Source organism: Nelumbo nucifera, chromosome 2 (genome assembly GCF_055504915.1).
Source record: "Nelumbo nucifera cultivar China Antique chromosome 2, China Antique-T2T, whole genome shotgun sequence".
Lineage (NCBI taxonomy): Eukaryota > Viridiplantae > Streptophyta > Magnoliopsida > Proteales > Nelumbonaceae > Nelumbo > Nelumbo nucifera.
This window is the reverse complement of record NC_142650.1, coordinates 16,286,774-16,306,341: the sequence shown is the minus strand read 5'-3', so window position 1 is coordinate 16,306,341 and position 19,568 is coordinate 16,286,774. Positions and strand designations below refer to the sequence as shown.

General features: G+C 39.8%; 2 protein-coding genes across 2 annotated transcripts; one reads left to right on the top strand and one right to left on the bottom strand.

Moving 5' to 3' along the window:
• Nucleotides 1-7,424: 7,424 nt before the first annotated feature.
• Nucleotides 7,425-11,870, bottom strand: LOC104597042 (fructose-1,6-bisphosphatase, chloroplastic-like). Its single transcript, XM_010258430.3, has 5 exons — nt 11,307-11,870; nt 9,369-10,373; nt 8,582-8,806; nt 7,908-8,414; nt 7,425-7,693 (listed from the first exon to the last, which is right to left on the bottom strand). The coding sequence occupies exons 2-5, from the start codon at nt 9,807-9,809 to the stop codon at nt 7,622-7,624; spliced, it is 1,245 nt and encodes a 414-aa protein (XP_010256732.1). The 5' UTR covers nt 9,810-10,373; nt 11,307-11,870; the 3' UTR covers nt 7,425-7,621.
• A 2,888-nt stretch (nt 11,871-14,758) lies between these two features.
• Nucleotides 14,759-17,053, top strand: LOC104597044 (uncharacterized). Its single transcript, XM_010258432.3, has 3 exons — nt 14,759-14,998; nt 15,154-15,483; nt 16,684-17,053. The coding sequence occupies exons 1-3, from the start codon at nt 14,929-14,931 to the stop codon at nt 16,824-16,826; spliced, it is 543 nt and encodes a 180-aa protein (XP_010256734.1). The 5' UTR covers nt 14,759-14,928; the 3' UTR covers nt 16,827-17,053.
• The last annotated feature ends 2,515 nt before the right edge of the window (nt 17,054-19,568 follow it).

The following is a 19,568-nucleotide window of genomic DNA, read 5'->3' as shown; positions in this document are numbered from 1 at the left end:
CCTTTGGACTACTCCGAAGATGCTTTCCTTTGCTCTGGGGCACCGTTTGCTGGTGACAAAGTGTGCGGTGAAGACCTGCACGAACTGAGCCCAACACTTTATCGACCCGGGGGCTAGGTTCCTGTACCAAGTGCAGGCTACCCCCCGGAGGGTGGTGGTGAAGGCCACGCACATGCATGATTCGCTAGCTTTGGCGAGGTGCATTTGGGACTGGAAGGCGTCAACGTGGTCGTTGGGGTCGAAGGACCCGTCATACTTGTCCAGAGGTGGGAGCTTGAAATCTCTAGGCAAGGGGACCGCTAAGAGTTCTGATGCGAGGGGGGAAGGAATTGAGAGAATCGGGGCAACTCCTATCTCGTCCGAGCTCGTCTCTTCTTTGCCTCTGAGCTCTGATAGGACACGGGTGGCGGTTTGGCGACTTTGCCGGCGCCTCCGCTGTTGAGTGGGCCTTGTACTGGCGTTGCTGGCCTCCGTGTTGCCGAGCTCGATGGGCCCGGAATGCTGGTAGTCTGCTGCTGCCAGTGCGCCGAATCGGTTTTCCGTAAGGGGGAACTCGGGCTTGGAGTGCCGAGGTGCCGACCTCGCGGGTGAGGTTCCCGACCCGCCTGCAAGCTGCGAGGCGGGGATGACTTTTTTCTCTCTTCGGCCTCTGGACGAGGCCTGGCTGTTAGGGGGGTTCTGGGGCACGGAGGCCTTTCCTTGGTGGGGGCGCCCATCCTGCGGGGAGGCCTTGACCGGCCTCGGAGCAGGGTGGTGAGGTGGAAGTAGTGATTGGTTCAGTGGCAGTTGGGGGAACTGCTGTTGATAATGATACTGGGAGATGTTGTGCAGCACTTGGTGCTGGTGAAGCTGGTGTTGCTGGAACTGTTGCATTTGGGCTTGCATTGCCCGCATGCACTGCATTAGGTCGTCCAACCGGTTTTGGCTGGCTGCCAGAGGGATGACAGTCGGTTCAGTAAAGGTTGTCTCAATAGGGGCAGGGAAGGGGATGCTTGAGGCAGGAAGGTTTACAGGCGCCACCGCTTGTGGCGCATTCAAACTGGGGATTCCATCCACCGAAAGGGGGATGGTGAACTGTCCAACGCACACCACGGGAACTTGAAGCTGTTCCCCGGTGGTGTTTGTCTCTCTGCCACGTCCAGCGTTGCTAGAAGAGGCCATGAGTGTTGGGTTTTTTGAAGAAGAAACCCACAAAGGGGGTATGAGAGTTTGGAGGGAGGCTTTTTGAAGCGTTCCCACAAACGGCGCCAATTGATGATGCGCAATCCGGCTGGTCTTAGCTGTCAATGACCTTGCCTCTGAATCGAGTAGCGGGGACCTGAAACGGAGGAGATGAAGAAGCTCCGGGGAGAACCCGGTGTAAAGGCTCCGAAGCTTAAGTTAGAATCTTTCAAAGGCAAGATAAACCAGATAGCGCAAAGTTTGCATACCTCCTCTTTGGGGGTGGAGCGCCTTTTATAACCACCTCGCGCACTCACTCCTAGACTCCTGTCAGGTCGGGAATGAGTATTTCTGTGCTTCTACCAGTCCGGGCGTCATCGCCTCTACTGGGGCAGAACCGTCACTACTCCTTTTGTCGAAGCCGTCTCTGTAACTGGAGGCAGTGGTGACAGGTGGCCGTTGGAAATGCGGCCGTCAAGCGTCAGATCCCAAGTCAGTCAAGCGCGCTGCCCTTGGATACGGACTCCTTCGGTGTCAGGTACGGCGTGGTTCGTCCAGTTCAATGCTCCGGAAGCGAAGTGCCTGGAGTGGTGCGTAAGGCAAAGTCTCGAGTTCGGAGAAGGGGAGGCCCCGAACTGTCATAAGACGGGCCCGTTCGGGTCTCTGCTTTGTGTGACGGGGTCAAAAGGGAGGGTTTGGGCTCCTCACAGGGAGTCCGATCACTAAGTAGGGAGTTCGGGCCTCTTGCTAGGGAGTTCGAACTCTAGGTAGGGAGCTCGGGCACTAAGTAGGGAGCTCGGGCCTCTTGCTAGGGAGTCCGAGCTCTAAGTAGGGAGCTCGGGCACTAAGTAGGGAGCTCGGGCTTCTTGCTAGGGAGTTCGAGCTCTAAGTAGAGAGCTCTGGCCTGCTGGTCCCTTCCCTTTGGCGTTTGTACCCTTGGTATGTTGTCTTGAATACCGAATTGCTTGCCTTTTTTGCTACGTGCCATGATTTAAGAGGTCGGGCCAAATCTTCCTTCATCAGTAATGGTGTTGATTCCATTAGGACCCATCTGTGTTTACTGCGATTAGTTGAGCTCTCTGTTGAATATTATTCTATTAAATCCTTCCCTAAAGATTCCAAGTTGGTTTGCTTTCTTTCTTTCTTTCTTTTTTTTTTTTTTATTGTTCTACACTAGTGTAATTTGGATTATCTCTTCAACTATTTCATGCCTCTCACGTCCCATCTATCTTTCGCATCTATTCCTTTGCGTTTTTGTCCATTGCTAAATTTCTGCAATCTTCTAAGTACAACAGCCATTCACACCATTTTGCCTTACTTTCTCCGACCCACGCGCCATTTGAACTCTTTTTCACCCTATTTTCAATTTCTGGTATAGTGATTGTTCAAGTTTTTTTTTTAAGTTCTTCCCAGCAAACTTATCGAATAAGTTAAGGTTAAACATCAACCACCAAATTGATAGAACAAATCCAGTGAACCCATCGCTTTAGGGTGAGCGTATACCCACCAACAGTAGGCGTGCACGTGACCTATTTGAATGAAGCCACTTCTGTTAATGTTAATGTTGTTTACTTTTCCTCTTAAGCGGGTGAATACGGTTCACCCTGTCAAAAAAAGACAAAATCTCTTATTTTGAATCATTGAAAATCTCTTTACCCCATTTTTTTCAACCAAACCCTAACTCTAGAGCAAAAGACCATCGGCAAGTTCTGAGCACAATTGAACTCTGACAGCGACAAAAAATAACTGGCGGTTGATGTAGGCGCTTTAAGTAGGTCTTTGACACATTGACATGTGGTCAAGGGCAAAGCCAATCAGCGCATTTGTTAGGGCAAAGGTCAGCATCCAGCGCGGGACCAATCGTGTGATTATGCATGGTGGGTTGGGATGACCACCCACCCCGGGCCGGATCGCATTCTTACTGTTTGCATCCATCCACCTTTAGTTGACCTTAAGTATAAATAGGGCATGATTTTCCCAAGGTAAGGGGCCAGACTTTTCATTTTCTCCAAACCCTCTTGCTCCCTAGCTTTTTGGCAATCTCGTCCAAGCTCCTTGGGCCTTGTTTGTCCTCTTTGCTATACCCTCACTAACTTAACTGTTAGAGTTCCCGCCTCAGATTATCATCCGGGGCCTCTAATATTCCCTTCCTCGCAAGTACTCGGCCCCTTCCGACCTCAGCCAACTTCGGGCAGACTTCACCAACCCTTGTATGCAATACATCCTGCGCTCCTCAAGCCCTCTGCCTCAATAATCCATGAATCCTTCTAGGCCCTCGGACTCAGTGCCCCTCGGGTCCTTTGGCTAGCCAGCTCGTTCAAGAAGTAAAACAAATTTATTATATTGTACTCGACCAATCCAAGCATCAACAGCGGTAATCATCTGTTCGTTGTTTACCGCTCTTGCAACCCGACTGCTCTTGAAAGGGGGAAATACATCGGAGGAGCGTAAGATGTGGTGAGCTTGCACGAGCAAGGGAAGCTTTAGCCGCTCTTGCAAGGAATCCTGGCCGATTACTCTGGTAGCCCACGTGACGGTTGCACAGGGATTCGTGCTGTGCTTCCCGATGAAGGGACTGATGATGGATGGTCCAACCACTGATTATAATGCAACAAAATGTATTAATCATCTGCCCAATGTGCTGTCAGCTCCTTACATAATAATAATAATAATAATAATAATAATATGTATTGGTTTTCTTATTATTTTGATTTCGTGCAGTTGAGAAATTAATAACCGAAACCACTGGCGTTTATCAGTTTGTTTATAATGGCCCTTATCATTTGATGATGTAATTAAAAACTTTCAGCAGAATAAAATCAACTTGTCTCTGTGTACAATTTTCAAGAAGTTGTTTCTTTGTTTCTTGTTAATGGAATCAGATACATCATTTCCCCTACTGAAAAATGGATCATTAGTTTGTTTCTACCCCTTGTGTAGAAAGAATTAATTCTGTTATTCCATGGTGGAGGTGGAGACTATTCTTAGAAGATACTTGCAAGCAAAATCTTTAAAGTTTGAAGATTCAAATACTAACCACCATTTCTTCGTCCTCTGAAACGAACAGATGCTCATCACCGGTTATTTATTACCACCAGTTGATTCTTGCCACGCCGGAGTTCAGTTGTATTCGGAATCGCCGGTGGCCTCTTGCTCTAGGGCTAGGGCTAAGAGTCTATTGAAAAAATAGGGAAAGGGGAATTCGAATAATTCAAAATGAGAATTTTAAATCATTTTTGTCTTTTATATTCACCCGGTGAACGGGAAGACAACATTAAGAGAATGTCTTTATTCAAACAGGTGACGTGCACATCTCTAGTGCTCACTTCAGCGACCTAATTAGCAACTTTTAGGGCCTATCCCAATGTACCTTTGGTATTGGTTTATGCTCAGTTTGGAAGGGGTATAAATACAAATATGTAGAGTGCAAAATCATATATTTTATATATATTTACATCATATATATTTGTATTTGTATTTTTTTTCAAATTGAGCCTTAATTCCTTATTATAGTAACCTACCCCTTTCCTTTGCTCCCTACCAACAGCAAGTTTTACCGGGTTTCCATCTTCAGTTTTCAATAGACTCTGAAGTTCCTCAATACTGGTAGCACTGTACCAATAATACTCATTGAAATAAAAAACTAATTTGGACTTAGAGTTCCCTTTTCAAAAGCTTAGGAAAGAAACATATTTTAGTACTATGGCCGTAGAAGGGTAATCTACTCAATATCTCATCTTTATTCTCATCCTTTCTCCAAAAACTATTGAGGCCCAGGTCCCCTAAATCAACATCAGCTACAAAGTTTTTGCAAACATCAGCAAATGGGCCAATAACTAGTGCAGCGGCAGAGGTCTCTTGTAACTGACTTTTCAATTTCTAATACTGTAACCTTGGAGAAACCAGGTTGGTCTTGGCCTCGGGGTTTATAGGAATGGTTGCAGAGTGTTTTTCTTATTTTTGTTTTTATTAGATAAAAAAACGGAAAAAGGTAAAATACAGAGTACCCTATATTTTGAATGAGCATTTTGATAAATTTAACCTTACCATGAGACCTGCTAAGAGAGAGGGAGCGGAGCGTTGGAATCTAAAAGTATTGGGTAGGTTGTCGAGAGTCGGAAGTGAGAGTTCAGGACATAAGTGTCATCACTCCCAAAATCAAGCTTTTTAAAATCGAACCGGACAATGATTCGTTCAAGTTCCAGTTTTTGGTCTAACGGTCCGACTTTTGAATCGAATAAATCGTTTGAACACTCGAATCAGCGGTTTGTTGACTAAATCAACAGTTTTTGGCTAAAAGATGGTTTTGGGGTAAAATGGAACAGATCAGGTGACCAGTTTCTTGTTTTTCCGATCTGGCCTTCCAGTCTAGTCCGGTATTGAAAACATTGCCTAAAATACAGGGTAGTTCCTTGTAATTTACCCTATGGTTTTCAAAACTGGACCGGACTGGATGGCCGAACCGGAAAAACTGGGAACCGGTCACCTGACCGGTTCCGTTTTCCCCCAGAACTGCTTTTTTCCCCAAAATCGTTGATTTTGGTCAGCAAACCGCTGAACCAGCCGATTAACCATTCGAACCATTTGAACGATTTTGACCGTTTTTCAATTTAAATTTTTTTGTGTGAGAACGGGCCGACTATTCGGGTCAAATGGTTGGACTGTTTGAACCGGTAACCGGACCCCTAACTGTTTTGGTCACCAGTTCAGTTTTAAAAACCATGATTTACCCATATTTAAAGCAAATTAACAAGAGGCCGATCACTTGTCAACAAAACACGTTCCAACCCTCTATCAGCCTGATTCGAGTCCCAGTCTCATGATAAGATGTGTGGTATTAGATAAAATTAATAGAGAATTATAATGTATTTTATTGGCAGAAAATCCCAACTCAATTAACAATACAAACCAATCGGAACAATCAACCTCCTATTTGTTTTTGGTTCCAAAATGCTTTTAGTGAAATGTAAAAATTAAAACAATACAAGTAGGAGTTCAGATCAACTACCAATAGAAGATTCTAACAGGGTCCCAACGGGCCATCGGAAACATCTCGGCATGAATGATAAAAGAAATGTTTCCAATGTGAGGCTACAGTGGTTTGTTGGGATAGGATTGGTAGCATTTTGTTGTTATCAGATACATTTTTTTTTTTTTGCATAGGAAAAGGAGATGGTTTAAAATTCTCATCAACATTAAAACAACGGCAAAGGGGTGAGTTCCGGTCTGCATATCGAAATTTTTGGTATTTAATCTACTTTTTGTATTCTCAACTGTATTCCGATGAAAAATTTCGAAAACCCTAACTCGATGATTTTGTTTGTTAGGGCTGTATTCGATGTGAATTTCACAAGGATCTTTTGTGAACGTATACATAAAATGCCATGCTTTTCAAAATCGACCAGATTGGACAGTCGGATCGGAAAAAGTCAGGTGATTAGTTTCGATTTTCCCCAAAATTAGAAATTTGTCTAAAACCATTGATTTTGATCAGCAAACCACTGGCCTGGATGGCTAATCATTCAAACGGTTTTGACCGTTTTTTATTTTTTATATTTTTTGTTTGAACAGACCAACCATTCAGACCATTCGATCCGATAACTGAACCCCTGACCGGTTCAATCTCCGGGTCATTTTTAAAAACCAAGCAAAATGTTAAGCCACGTTCTCAATTTCTTGTCATTTTCTTTTCTTTTGGTTTTTGTCACAAAAATTTTGATCATTAATCTTAAGATTATCAGCACCATGGAGTGTTCCTTTAGACTCGAGTTAGTCTTCCACTTTTAAATTTTCATTATTTAAACAGAGATTTTAGATTCATGTAACTTGTTCTTCGCAGATATGAAGGCTATGTTTCAGCTTTCTAGTTACGCTTTTCAATTAATATATTATGATTTTTAAGATTTAATTAGCCGATTTATTTTGATTGAGAGAATCCGATGCAGAGAGAAGAAACCATACCCTTTGAATCATCTGACTGTTGAAATCATCTTATTCGAGATATTCTTATAATAATTCTGCAATTATAAAGGATTATATCATGTCCATATTCGGTAGGGATCTGCTACCAACAAGCACCCAAGTCCCAACAAAGGCCACTGCAGCCACACATTGAGGATATCTCCTGGAAAAGCAATGGCTAGTTGGGACTGTTGGCACCTATGTGTGGGTAACTGATCTGAAATCATTCATATTGAAGGAAAGTGGTTAATAAATTTTGGAAAATTAAAATCTATACTCTTTTTTCATGACCGAATAATAAATTGGAGGAAATTTATAGGAAGTTTATTGGATATGAGATTACATGATGAGATATGATACATACAAAATAAATAAATAAATAATAACTTGATAAGCCTCTTCCAAGTTATTAAGCTTATCTAGCCAATTAAAAACTTGATAAGCCTTTTCATGATCAAAATAAGGATTATCTGTCTTAAGCTTTGAGGACATTATCAAATCAAGCCAAAAACTTCTCTAACTTCTCAACTTCTTCTAGGCTTCCAATGTAAAGCGGAACACGCTGATGAATCTGCCAAAGCAAACCAGAAACCATCGGGATTAAAAATGATTTGATCTTGGTAACTATATAATTCACCAAAGTTACACTATATATGGTCAATAACCAAATTGACTTGACCTGCAAGTCAATCTTCTTGAACTTTGAAGGAGATTGTATTGATAAAATGATAAGCACATGCAAAAACAAAATGTTAGTTAATTAGGTAGTTAAGTTCGTTGGTTACCTCGACTGGTTCAATATCGAGTATTCTCTGGTGACCATCTGATCCTTTGCCACCAGCTTGTTCCACTATAAAGCTCATGGGTGCGCACTCGTACAGTAGTCTTAGCTTCCCATTCTTGCTCTTCTTGTCTCTTGGGTATCCGTAGATTCCACCGTAGAGAAGCGTCCGGTGGAAATCGCCGACGAGGCTGCCGATGTATCGGGCGGAGTAGGGCTTGCCGGTGGGACCCGGATCCTTTAAGTCATCGATATACTTCTTCAGTTTATCATCCCACAGCTGGTAGTTCCCTTCGTTGAACGCGTAGATCTTCCCCGATTTTGGTATCTGGATGTTCTCTTGGGTTAGAACGAACTCCCCGTACATGGGGTCCAGAGTGAACGCGAACACTCCCTTTCCGATCGACAGCACGAATATCACCGAGCTCGAGTACATACAGTACCCTGCTGCCAATAGGTTGCTGCCAGGTTGGCATACACTCACCACACACCTCTGCTCCACTTGGTCCAGCTGCATTGTTGCCACGTGTCAAATGAGAATTTAATTTGAAATTATATATATATCCAGCTGCATTGTTGCCACGTGTCAAAATGAGAATTTAATTTGAAATTATATATATATATATATATATATATAGACAAATTAGCAAGTGATATATCGGAGAGATATGTATGAACCGTGGAGTCATCACCGGCGTCGGCGAGGCATTCATCGTTGGGGCTGTAAATGCCGAAGATGGAACCAGTTGAAACAGCGGCATCGATGTTGGAGGATCCGTCGAGAGGATCGAATACGACAATGTAGTTGCCGGAGAAACTTTCTTCCACCGCAACCGGCACGTCCTCTTCCTCTGATGCTATAATCCCCGTTCTCCCGCTTGATTTCAAGCAATTAGAGAACACCTGAATAATTAAAAACAACAGAGAATGGTCAATGATGTAAATGGGTCCCCCATACAGCATCGTCTCTAGTAAGAAAACTTCTGCTAGGAAATCCTCTTTTTTACGGTGGATAACAGAGCCACGTCTCCCTTGTTTTAGAAGAATTTTAGAAATTTCATCGTAACACCAGTGATGTGGTTTTACTATCACCGTGAAACGGAGGATTTTCTCCCTTTTCAAAAGGAGCCAAAGTGAACTCCTAATCTCCTTGCCATTGTCCGATAATGACCAAACAAATGTTCATAATTGAACAGAAGACGCGTTGACACTTTGGCAACAGAATAATCTTAGAAAGAAGGAAAACAGGAAATTAATGGCCAATCAACTGCAAATTAAGGATGATTATTTCTCTACTGGTTCTGACTGTACGTATCCTCCTATCGATCAATCTTCCAGCGTTATTCTTTGTCTGGTTTTGCCATTTAGATGGAATACAAAGGACGGTTTGTTAATTCTACTTATGGTAGTAATTTCTTGTGGTTTCTGATTACGCATTCACAAATCACAGCTACGAGTTACGAACCTCGTTGGAGACGACGTCGAGCTTCTTCTGGTCTTCGCCTTGCACGTTAACGGCACCCTGGACTCCTGTCAAGTTCGAAATGCTAGCCCTCTGCACTAGCGCCGCTATTTGCTTACACGCCATGGAGATGCTAGAGATAACAATCGTGAGTTCCGCGTCTATGTTCCCTGTTTGTTCCTGTTTCAATAACCAGCTGGTTAATGTTTGAATTTCGTATCCGCCTTTCTTCTTTGTCTCTGTGGCAGGTTCAGTTCCAACAGTCGAGCACCGGATTCCGGTTGTGGATCCTCCGGTGCAGCCATGACTTTTGCTGGTGGCGGGACATGCAAAGAGCTTCTTAGCATCGGAAACACATAAATGGAAAGGAGAGAGACGAGAGATAGAAGAACGAGAGCTTGAGAAAAGGAGTTGAGACCACGTTGCTGAGATTGCTGCAACCATGACTACCCTATCGTTCTTTTTCCTGATTTTTTTTTTCTTCTTGTGAGCTAGCTACGAGTCCTCGTCCGAGTTTCAATTAATGTTTTTCTCTCTTTTCCAACTCTGAAGCTAGGTAGCGTCAGTGAGGCTGGCGAAGATTTTCTGTTCTAATGGGCCCCCACTTATCCTCCTTCCTCCTTTGTATGTTCCATTTTGTGTCCTCCTTTACTGGGAGAAATTTATTGACGTTACTTTTTTTTTTTTTTTATGAAGGCAAATCGATGAAAACTCTTGCAAGTAAAAATATCACTGGTGCTCATTGCACAAGCACAACCAACGAAATCTCTTGGAGGTATAAGTAAAATGGCAAGTGTAGCTCGGTCTAGTCTGGAGTTGAATTGAGAACCTGGGATGAGGGCTGGAGCTTGGGCTAAGACAGAGCCCAGCCTTATGTTGAATCGACTGAGCAAGTAACTCGCAAAAAAAAGAAGACTTTATATTATCTGTGATTCTGGGCTAGATTCAGGAAGACTGAATTGTGCGGAGTTGGAGCTCAGAAGTGTAACCGGATTCCAGGTATCTAGACTAGTAAAATGCATACAAAATACATAAATTCATTAATAATATTAAACCAAAAGCTGAATTATCTATGAATAAGATATAAATATATGAGAAATGCATACTTCAATAGGTTGTACTATGTTTGAATGTTCTAGAGAAATATTACTCTAAAACATTCAAACATAGTACAATAATTATCATTCTTTCAATTTTATAATTATAATTTTCAATTTTTATTAATTTTTGGGAATACTTATTAGTTTAGTATTTTATTTAAATAATAACTATTTTTTAAATAGTAAATATGTTTTCATTTTTAAAATATAATGTTTTATTTTACACATAATTGTAAAATAAAACAAATAAATCATTTAAGGTAGATAAAATAAATTATATTTAATTTTCAGTTTTTATTAAATCTTTTGGGAAAATTTAATCTTAAATTATTCGTTTCAGTTTTTATAATTATATTTTTTTGTTTTCCATTAATTTTGTTGGGAAAATTTATTTATTTAATATTTTTATATAATAACTTTTTTTCAAATAATAACTATGTTTTCATTTTTAATATATATTTATGTGTAAAATAAAATATATAAATCATCTAAGGTAGATGAAATATATTATTTTTTATAATTTTTAGTTTTTATTAAGTTTTTTTGTAAAAAATTAAATCTTAAATTATTTATTTCAGTTTTCATAATGCTATTTTTTTTAACTTGTAATAAAGATGAAAAACAATTCAAAAGTACTCAATGTACAATTTTGTCAAACTAGACACGGATACGCCTCCTATCAGTATGTATTGGAGCGTATTAGTGGATACGATGTGATACGGAAACATATCATACCGATAGGCACAACTCATGGGTTATGTATCCAGTCGTAGTGTATCCTGTACCCATGATCATGGATACGGATACGATACGCCCAATATCGAGACTATCGTATCGATACCTTAATCTTTGAGGAAAACCTTTACAAATCTTGTATAAATTTTCTTATCTTTCTCTTCCTTTCCTTATCTTTTCCTTCAAACCAAACATAGATTAAATGGCGTTGATAGGAGATTCCGTTAGAATTCATTCGAAAAAATTGCTCGTTGTTGCCTTGCACCAAATCCTGTTCCCTCCCGTTATCTCCCTCTCCAACTAGCGGCGACCACAATTATTACTGGCGATTGTTAACACCAGTGACAGGAGGATAAACTAGGGTGTTGTTATTTTTTTTTTTTTCAGTTTAACAAACGGAAGGCAATGCAATACCTGATTTTTGCCGTTCGCCGGTTGCCGTTCGCCGCACAGAGAAGATGAAGCTATGATTTAGGTTTTGGGGAAACAAAAGTTAAGAATGAAATGCAATACCTATGGCAATGTTTTGGGGAAGAAAAACTGAAAAAAATAAAAAACACCTGAATTTATCCTCCAGTCGCCGGTGTTAACAATTGTCGGTGGTAGTTGTGGTTGCCGCTGATTGGAGAGGGAGAGAACAGGAGGGAACAGGGTTTGGTGCAAGGCGGCAATTGACAGTTTTTTCGAATGAATTCTAACGGCATCTCCTATCAACGCTATTAATTGGCTTCACACGCTTTCAGCAGTTACATGAGAGAAAAAACATGTGGCGCACCTTCCGTTTGCGCGAGCTGTGCGCGTATAGAGTGTGTCCTGACTGAAGCCAAACTATATACGGTCCAAAAACAAGTTGCCATGTGGAATCTTGTGGGCTTCTCTAAACGCGTTAATTTTGACTGTTGGGGGCCAACAGCCTTTTCTGTTGGAAGATTTCTGGATTGGGCACGTTCATCAATTCACAGGCATACTTTTGTTTTTACTAAAAAAAATCAAAAGGCAATTACTAATTTGCCCACTCATGCTAACGTGCCCAACCCAAAAGCTCTCTCAAAAGGCTGTTGGCCCCCAACAGCCAAAGTTTTTCCTCTCTAAAAAAGAAAAACTTATACGGTTCCTCTTTGAAGTTTACATGAACAAGGGCCATCCCAAATCCATAATGCCTAAACCAAACTAGGTTATATAGCCTTAGACCAAGTAAATTACCCCAACTTAGGGCCTGGCTCCAATTCATAACTCTTTAGCAAATATTTAGATCAGGTTGATCTTGTCCTGGCCCAAAGTGGCCTATTTTAAATCCTAGATGTTGTCTAGCTGTTTTATTAATAATGCTAGCCAACATACTAGTCGGCCTTGACATTTAAGCTGTGTTTGAAAAATAGAGATAAAAGGGGGATCAGAATTACAATACATCAGTTCTTGAATCTGGATCTGCTGTAGAAATGAACCCAAATATTAAAATCCTAGAAACATGGGGCGTTGGTCGCTTCATTTTCTCTTGCACCTCCACTTCCACACTGGTCCCAACACAACACAGTCGCAGGGAATGAATACCTCATAGGGATCTTCTATGTTGTGGTCAAGTAGTGAACCCAGAAATGGTTCCATGCATTTCCACTTTACTCTCTCATGTTGACAAGTGGCAAAATAAATCACTTTCTTGCAGCAGTTTTGTTTAAATCATAGACCACGTATGTCATACATTAGCATATATAAATGTTGCCTTCATAATTCCCCATGGTAATATGATTCGTCCACATGTTCATGATTCCCTCATTCAAGGGGAAAAAGCATAGAACAACCTTTGTAAACACGCTTGAATTGTTCAAAGCCTTGCTCCACATTCCACATGTCTACATCGAGGATATCTCCATATCTTGAGAGTTTTTGAAACTAGAGATTTTAACTAGTTATTATAAGTCAATAAGATAAGACTTGCTCTAAATCTCTGCTTCAGGTTGATTTCAGACTTCTAATGGACTGGGCACTAGGGGTCATGGGATGGGCCGGGCTTTTCATATTGCATTAGGGGCTTGATCTAGGCTCAGGCCCAACCTGGCCCAGGACACGAAATATAGCCCTGTTTCGCGGGTCTGGCTTTATCAGCTTTAATTGAGTCAGACGAAAAGAAAGGATAAAGGATGTTATATCCAGAACATTCTCGGTATACCGTTGCGGTGTGAATAAGTCAAAAGGCGTTATTCTTTCTTTTCTTTTTGACAAGGCATTATTCTTTCAAGTTAGGAGCCACCACTAGCTGCGTCTGTGCCTGTCCAACAGTCCAAGTTCAGTTGGTACGCAACTCAAAGCCCCCACTCACACGCTAGGGGGCGTAAAAAGATATGCTACAGCTAAACAACCTCCTAATAAGTGATAAGCTGGTTTGTCTTTTAGTCGTCGGGGTGAGTAGAGATTTAACTTGGGCGGGTCCAATCCAAGTCCATTTGCTTTTTTTTTTTTTTTAATTTTTTGGTTGGGCCTGGGCCTAACCATTAGATAACCTGAATTCAGTTCGACTTTATCCCAACCTGAGTTTGGCTTGACTATATAAATGTATATTTACATTTTTGCATACATATTTAAATAAATGCATACAGGTGTGTCAAATTTTTAAATGGGTTCATTAACAAATCTGAGTGCTGCCTGGGGCCAACCTCAAATGCATCAAATTTCAAGATGGATGGATTGGGCCCAGGTTGGAAAGAATGGACTTAACCTCGGGCTCAGGATTTGGGTTAGGCCAGGGTTGACCATAAACCCGACTCAGGCCGCCCAATTTGCATTCCAATGGGTGAGTCTGCCCCACTAGGGTAAAGTTGTTAACCTTGCATGTATGGATCATTGTAGTTAAGCTGTGGGACCCTTCAACTGGTTCAAACGGCCTAGCCAGTACTGTAGATTGTTTACACATGTTACTACTTGTGAGATGTGTGACTTGTGAGGGAGCGGAATCCTCCCGGTCTATACTCTATAACAAGACGATACTAGTATTAGTTAATACGCATTTTGTTTTGGCTCAACAATTTCTCAATAAGCTTATGTTTTACGCTGAGAAAGAAGTGTAATAAATAGACACGTTGGGCCGTTGGCTGAGCGGTCAATTGTGTCCATTTGAGAGGTCAACTAACTTACCAGTCTCCAGAAACCACTCTACTTTTCCGGTTCTGGTTGACACGTTGATCCATCACCTTCCACCAATTTGTTTTGCACTCTTGCTGCACACGAACGAAGATTGCGTAGATTAGTGCGTATTGTAAATTCCATATATACATACTACCTCCGAATCAACCGTTGGATTGCGATGATCATGGCATGATTGGGAGTATTATCTGATCCCCATCCCCAAGTCCCACGATTGATTCAAAGTTGGGACCTTGATCCGAACACGTCTCAAGTTGTTAGTTGTTACAGCAGTGAGGGTGCGCGTGAGCTCAGCTCCGCCATAGGGGACGGCATCCAGAAAAGGACGTCCAACCGTGCAACGCCTGCCCAAATTTAGAGGCCGAGTCTCGTTGGTACTTGGAAAATTGGAATATATCTCCCTTGGTGTTAAGAGACAGAGCCCTGACCCCGAGTAGGTGGCTGTCCGATCTGTTTCGTTATATTTATATCAGCACCACCCTCGTCCCCTTCGCATACGTTCATTTCGCACCTCCATTCATTCATCATCTCTCGATCGAACACAGAGAACAAACCCAAACGAATACCAGTTTTCTTTGATCGATCCATTCATGGCTTCTGCCTCCGAAAAGATATTGACCTTCTTGTTTGCTCTCGCAACCTATGTCCATGGAGGTGTAGGTACGTAATCTAGCTTTACTTGAAAGCCTTTCTCAATCTTCTATTAATATATATATATATATATATAGTTTTTATTTGATTACAGAATATTCTTTTTGTTTTTTCTCTCTCTCATTAATTGTGAATGATGCATGCATGGTGTTTGAGATGTTTAGGCGAAGGGATTGTATGTGAGGAATTGCCGAAAAACATCTGCGCCTTCTCCATATCATCCTCAGGACAGAGATGCACATTGGAGACGTACGCGGCACAGGACGGAAACGTAGAATATCAATGCAGGACATCCAACGTGAGCGTGGAGAATATGGCTGGTTGGATTGAGACGGATGAGTGCATCCAGGCTTGTGGGTTGGATAGGAACTCCGTCGGCATTTCGTCGGATGCCCTCCTTGAATCACAATTCACCGCTCAGCTTTGCTCTATTGGCTGCTATGATAACTGCCCCAACATCGTCGACCTCTACTTCAATTTGGCTGCAGGAGAAGGTACCCTCAAACACTACTTTACTACTTTTCATTACCTTAAGAAAACAGCCAATAAAAAGAAGAAAACAATTAAATAAAATAAACACTTCCACTAGAAAAAATTGTCCCATGCATTCTTTTCTTTATTTTATTCCTTCATGTAGGAGAATGAACACATCAGATTCATGTCCTTGATTTTATTAAGTTCTCTTACAAATTAATTTAACTAATTCCCAAAAAGAAAGGCCAAATTAATGCTTGGCTGTCAGGGACCTTTATATCACAAGAGTACAGGATTCAACAACCCATAACTCCTCTGTATTTGCAGGAAAAAAAAAATATTAAAAAAAAAACCTCGTTTATTCTTTCTATTCTTGTGATTTAAAGATCTGAGGTCTGTGATAGGCCAACCACGCCAACTAGCGGCTGATTGAGAACATTTATTCTTTTCTTCAAAACTTAACAAATACCAATATCCTGAAAGCAAAGAAATCATAAAATAAATTAAAAAAAAAAAAAGGAAGGGGGAGGGGGTAAGAAGAAAGAGTTGTTAAGTATCACTTATGATTTCTTTGCTTTGATTCTAATCAAATAATTAATGGCAGATGTCACCTGAATAAGTTATTAAATGTATTTATAAGTAATAAAAAGGGTCATTTATTAGAACACCCCAATAGTTTCATATATTTAATTAAAATTATTTATAATTTTCATTTTACTAAAACAGTACTCCTTATAATTTGTAGCCTATTTAATTAAAAAAATGTTTGTTTAATTCAGAAGTAGGTCGGTACCTTGGCACTTACTAGGGCAAAGATGATATTTTTTATTTATATTTCTATTTGATTAAGTTTATTCAAATGGACATTAAGGTCAAAACTGTCATTTAATGGAGGGTCAATTAAATAATTAGATTATAAAATATAGGGGTGTTTTAGTAAAACCCAAACTATAAGGTAGGTTTTAGTTAAGTAATGAAATTATAGAGGGTATTTTAGTAAATGACCCTAATAAAAATTAAAAAAAAAAGAAAATTACAGGAAAAAAAAATGAAAAAGGATCTGATTATTCTCTGAAAAGGAATTCCTACCTAAAAAAAATAAATAAAAGACTTGAAGGAAAAACCTTTGATAGTGTTTTTGGACCAACCATACATACATACAATACAAGCAAAATTGTATATCTAATGCTTTTATTATTTTATTTTCAAAATATGAATAGGTGTATTTTTGCCGGATATATGTGAGGCACAACGTAACAACCTGCATCGTGAAATGATCGAACTTCTCAGTAATGGAGATGCTCCATTGATTGATTCCTTGACGGACTTTGCTTCTCCCGCTCCTGCTCCATCCATAGTATAATCGAATTTCAGATCCTGTTGTCTCTATTTAAAATTTATGTGCATCTGCATCATCCGGGAATAAGTAGCATGTTAACGAAGGATTTGTTTGGGCTGGGCGAGAATTTACTGAACTCATTTACTATAAAACTTTATGGAGAGCATACACATTTTATCGATGGATCCAGTGCAGTATATTTGATTATAACCGTTTTATTTGATCAATTTATAATATAAAATTGCGGGAAAGATATGGTATGAAAAGAGTTTTAATCAATCAAAATCTACTTATCAATTTTGAAAAAAAACACGTTATTTGCTATCATGTTTATGATTATAATTTATTGGTCAGTTGTTTTGGGGATATCATATCTTTTCCATATCATAGTCGAACCCCAAATTTCAACCAATCATATTGAAATTATCACATGATCTATTTAGCATCTGTTTGGCATCGTTGTCGTTTTTCCAGAAAACGGGCGTATGTTGGGAACCGTTTCTCCATAAAAAAAATGGTGACCCAAGCTACGCCTTAGAAATCAAGAAGCCAGGCATGGCTTGGAGCAACACCGAATTTGGTGTTTTCTAGAGCTGTAGCTCGTTGCTGCCAACATGGATGTGAGGTGGCAGTGATGTGGCACTGGATAATAGGTACCAGTGCTGAAAACATTTCCTGAAGTATTGGTACCAAACAGAAAAAGTTGCTATTGCTTCACAAAATGTCCTATCTAACAGCAACGATTCCAAAGAATAAAAAAAAGACACCATTTTTTCAAAAAACGGTGCTGAGAACCCACACATTGGTAGCATTGATGCCAAACATATGCTTAATTTCAATTGATTAAAAAAAAAAGACACCTTTTTAATGCCTTAAAAATTCAACTGTATTGCATGACCACGGCCCACACTATTATTAACTTAAATTTTTATACGGGAAGGCCCATCACAGTTTCTTGCAAATGGGCTCTGCGGCATCATCCATGCAACGATATATGCATTGGCCTGTTGATGGACCTGCCGTATCATAATTTTCCAAGAAAAAGAAAAAGATGAATATGGTGGTCTGATTACACTGGAATTTTTGCTTGGATTTCAAAAATCAATTCAAAATAACATGCAGATTCTGGGCACTAAATTAAAAAATTCCCTTGCATGTCCCAATTTTTAGAAATTATAATTGTCCAATTAGATTGTGATTTGCTCAAGAAATCAGGTTCTCTCCTTTGAAAATAATATGAACTAGTTTTTCTAGTAAAGCATTTTAAATTTGTTAATAGTAATTATCCCCAGTAATGCTTCTTCTTCTTTAACATAAACCTTCTAGTAGCGTCCTCTCTAGCCTATGCTCATACTCAAAATTTGGGCCTGAAGTTGGGGTTTACCTTACGAATTCATACACTTAAGAGACATGTTTAAATTAAATGCCACATTGAAGAGATCACATTGAATAACCTTTTTTTTTAATAATTTACTGAAAATATTTATATCCCAATATAAAAAAATATCATATATATTTTTTTTTTCAAAAACAAATTAGGTGCTAGACACAGCTTGGGTTTAATATGTCTTGAAATTTGCCCCAAATCAAACTAGAGCATGATGAGGAACTTAAAAGCAGGCCCTTGGATACAATTCCACCAGGTACATTTTCTGTTTTATACAAATTTCTTGCCATCATTCTAAGCCATCCTTCTGACTTGAAGATGAAGATTTGAATGACTTATGTCATTTTATTTGATGGAAACTCCAATATACGGTGATGTATCAATATTTTGATGACTCATGTCATCTGAGGGTGCTCTACTTGATGGATGATCTGGATCAGTCATTTGGTTTCTCATATATCCACAAGTCGGGTCCCAAGCCTCATTGACCCTATATTCTATACACTAGACCATATCTTTATTGTTGTGGTTAAACCACCTATTACACGAATGATATAATATGATGTAACGCTAGTTGCTAGCTCAGGATTTAAGATGAGGTAAGGAAGCCGGAACAGAACTTGGGTGGATGTAGTTGGGATAACACCTTGTTTTGTATTATTATTATTATTTATTATTATTATTATTATTCGAAAAAGTAGCTAAATAAATAATCAAAGACATCCTAATGTCTTGCAACTTGCAAGTTGAAGATTGAAGTTTTGAGGGAGAAGAAGAGCAATGGTAAGGCCTCACGTTAAGACGGCAATTCTAAAAACTTTGGTCCATTCTCTCTCTTTTTTTTAGCCTCAAACTTAACTCTAAGTGAAGGAGCAGCAACTTTAAAATTGTATTAAAAACAAATCATTATAAAAAAGATACAGGGGAAGACATAGCGGGCCTTGCCCCAAGCCCAAAGTACAAGGAAAAGCTTTAGTCCATTCTCTTTCTCTCAAGTGTAAATGCACATGCAATTCAATAAATTTGATAGAAAATAGAAAAAAAAATGAAAGAAGAAACAAAGGCTCAATTTGGAAAAAAGAATAAATACAAATATGTACAGGGCAAATACACAAAAATAATACAAAATATAGGATTTTCCACTCTACACATTTGTATTTGTATTCCTTCCAAATTGAGTCACAGAAACAAAGAAACAAAAGAAAGGATTCAAGTAGTAATTAATTGGTGTTTGTTGTTTAATTAAGCACGACTGAATTTGTGATTTGGGTGGAAAAAATGGAGCCAAGGCAAGTAGTGGTGGCTTCATCCACACTCACCACATCAATATGAAAAATGAAAATCATATTTCTGGAGTCTTGGCCCTTTATGTGGAATTC

Excerpts from the sequence above, each read along its gene's own strand:
- LOC104597042 (XM_010258430.3), bottom strand. The coding sequence starts at position 9,809 with ATGGTTGCAGCAATCTCAGCAACGTGGTCTCAACTCCTTTTCTCAAGC. Across the intron at positions 8,807-9,368 it reads TCGACGTCGTCTCCAACGAG|GTGTTCTCTAATTGCTTGAA; the intron begins GTTCGTAACTCG and ends TTAATTATTCAG. Across the intron at positions 7,694-7,907 it reads TCGATATTGAACCAGTCGAG|ATTCATCAGCGTGTTCCGCT; the intron begins GTAACCAACGAA and ends TTGCTTTGGCAG.
- LOC104597044 (XM_010258432.3), top strand. The coding sequence starts at position 14,929 with ATGGCTTCTGCCTCCGAAAAGATATTGACCTTCTTGTTTGCTCTCGCA. Across the intron at positions 14,999-15,153 it reads CTATGTCCATGGAGGTGTAG|GCGAAGGGATTGTATGTGAG; the intron begins GTACGTAATCTA and ends TGAGATGTTTAG. Across the intron at positions 15,484-16,683 it reads CAATTTGGCTGCAGGAGAAG|GTGTATTTTTGCCGGATATA; the intron begins GTACCCTCAAAC and ends AAATATGAATAG.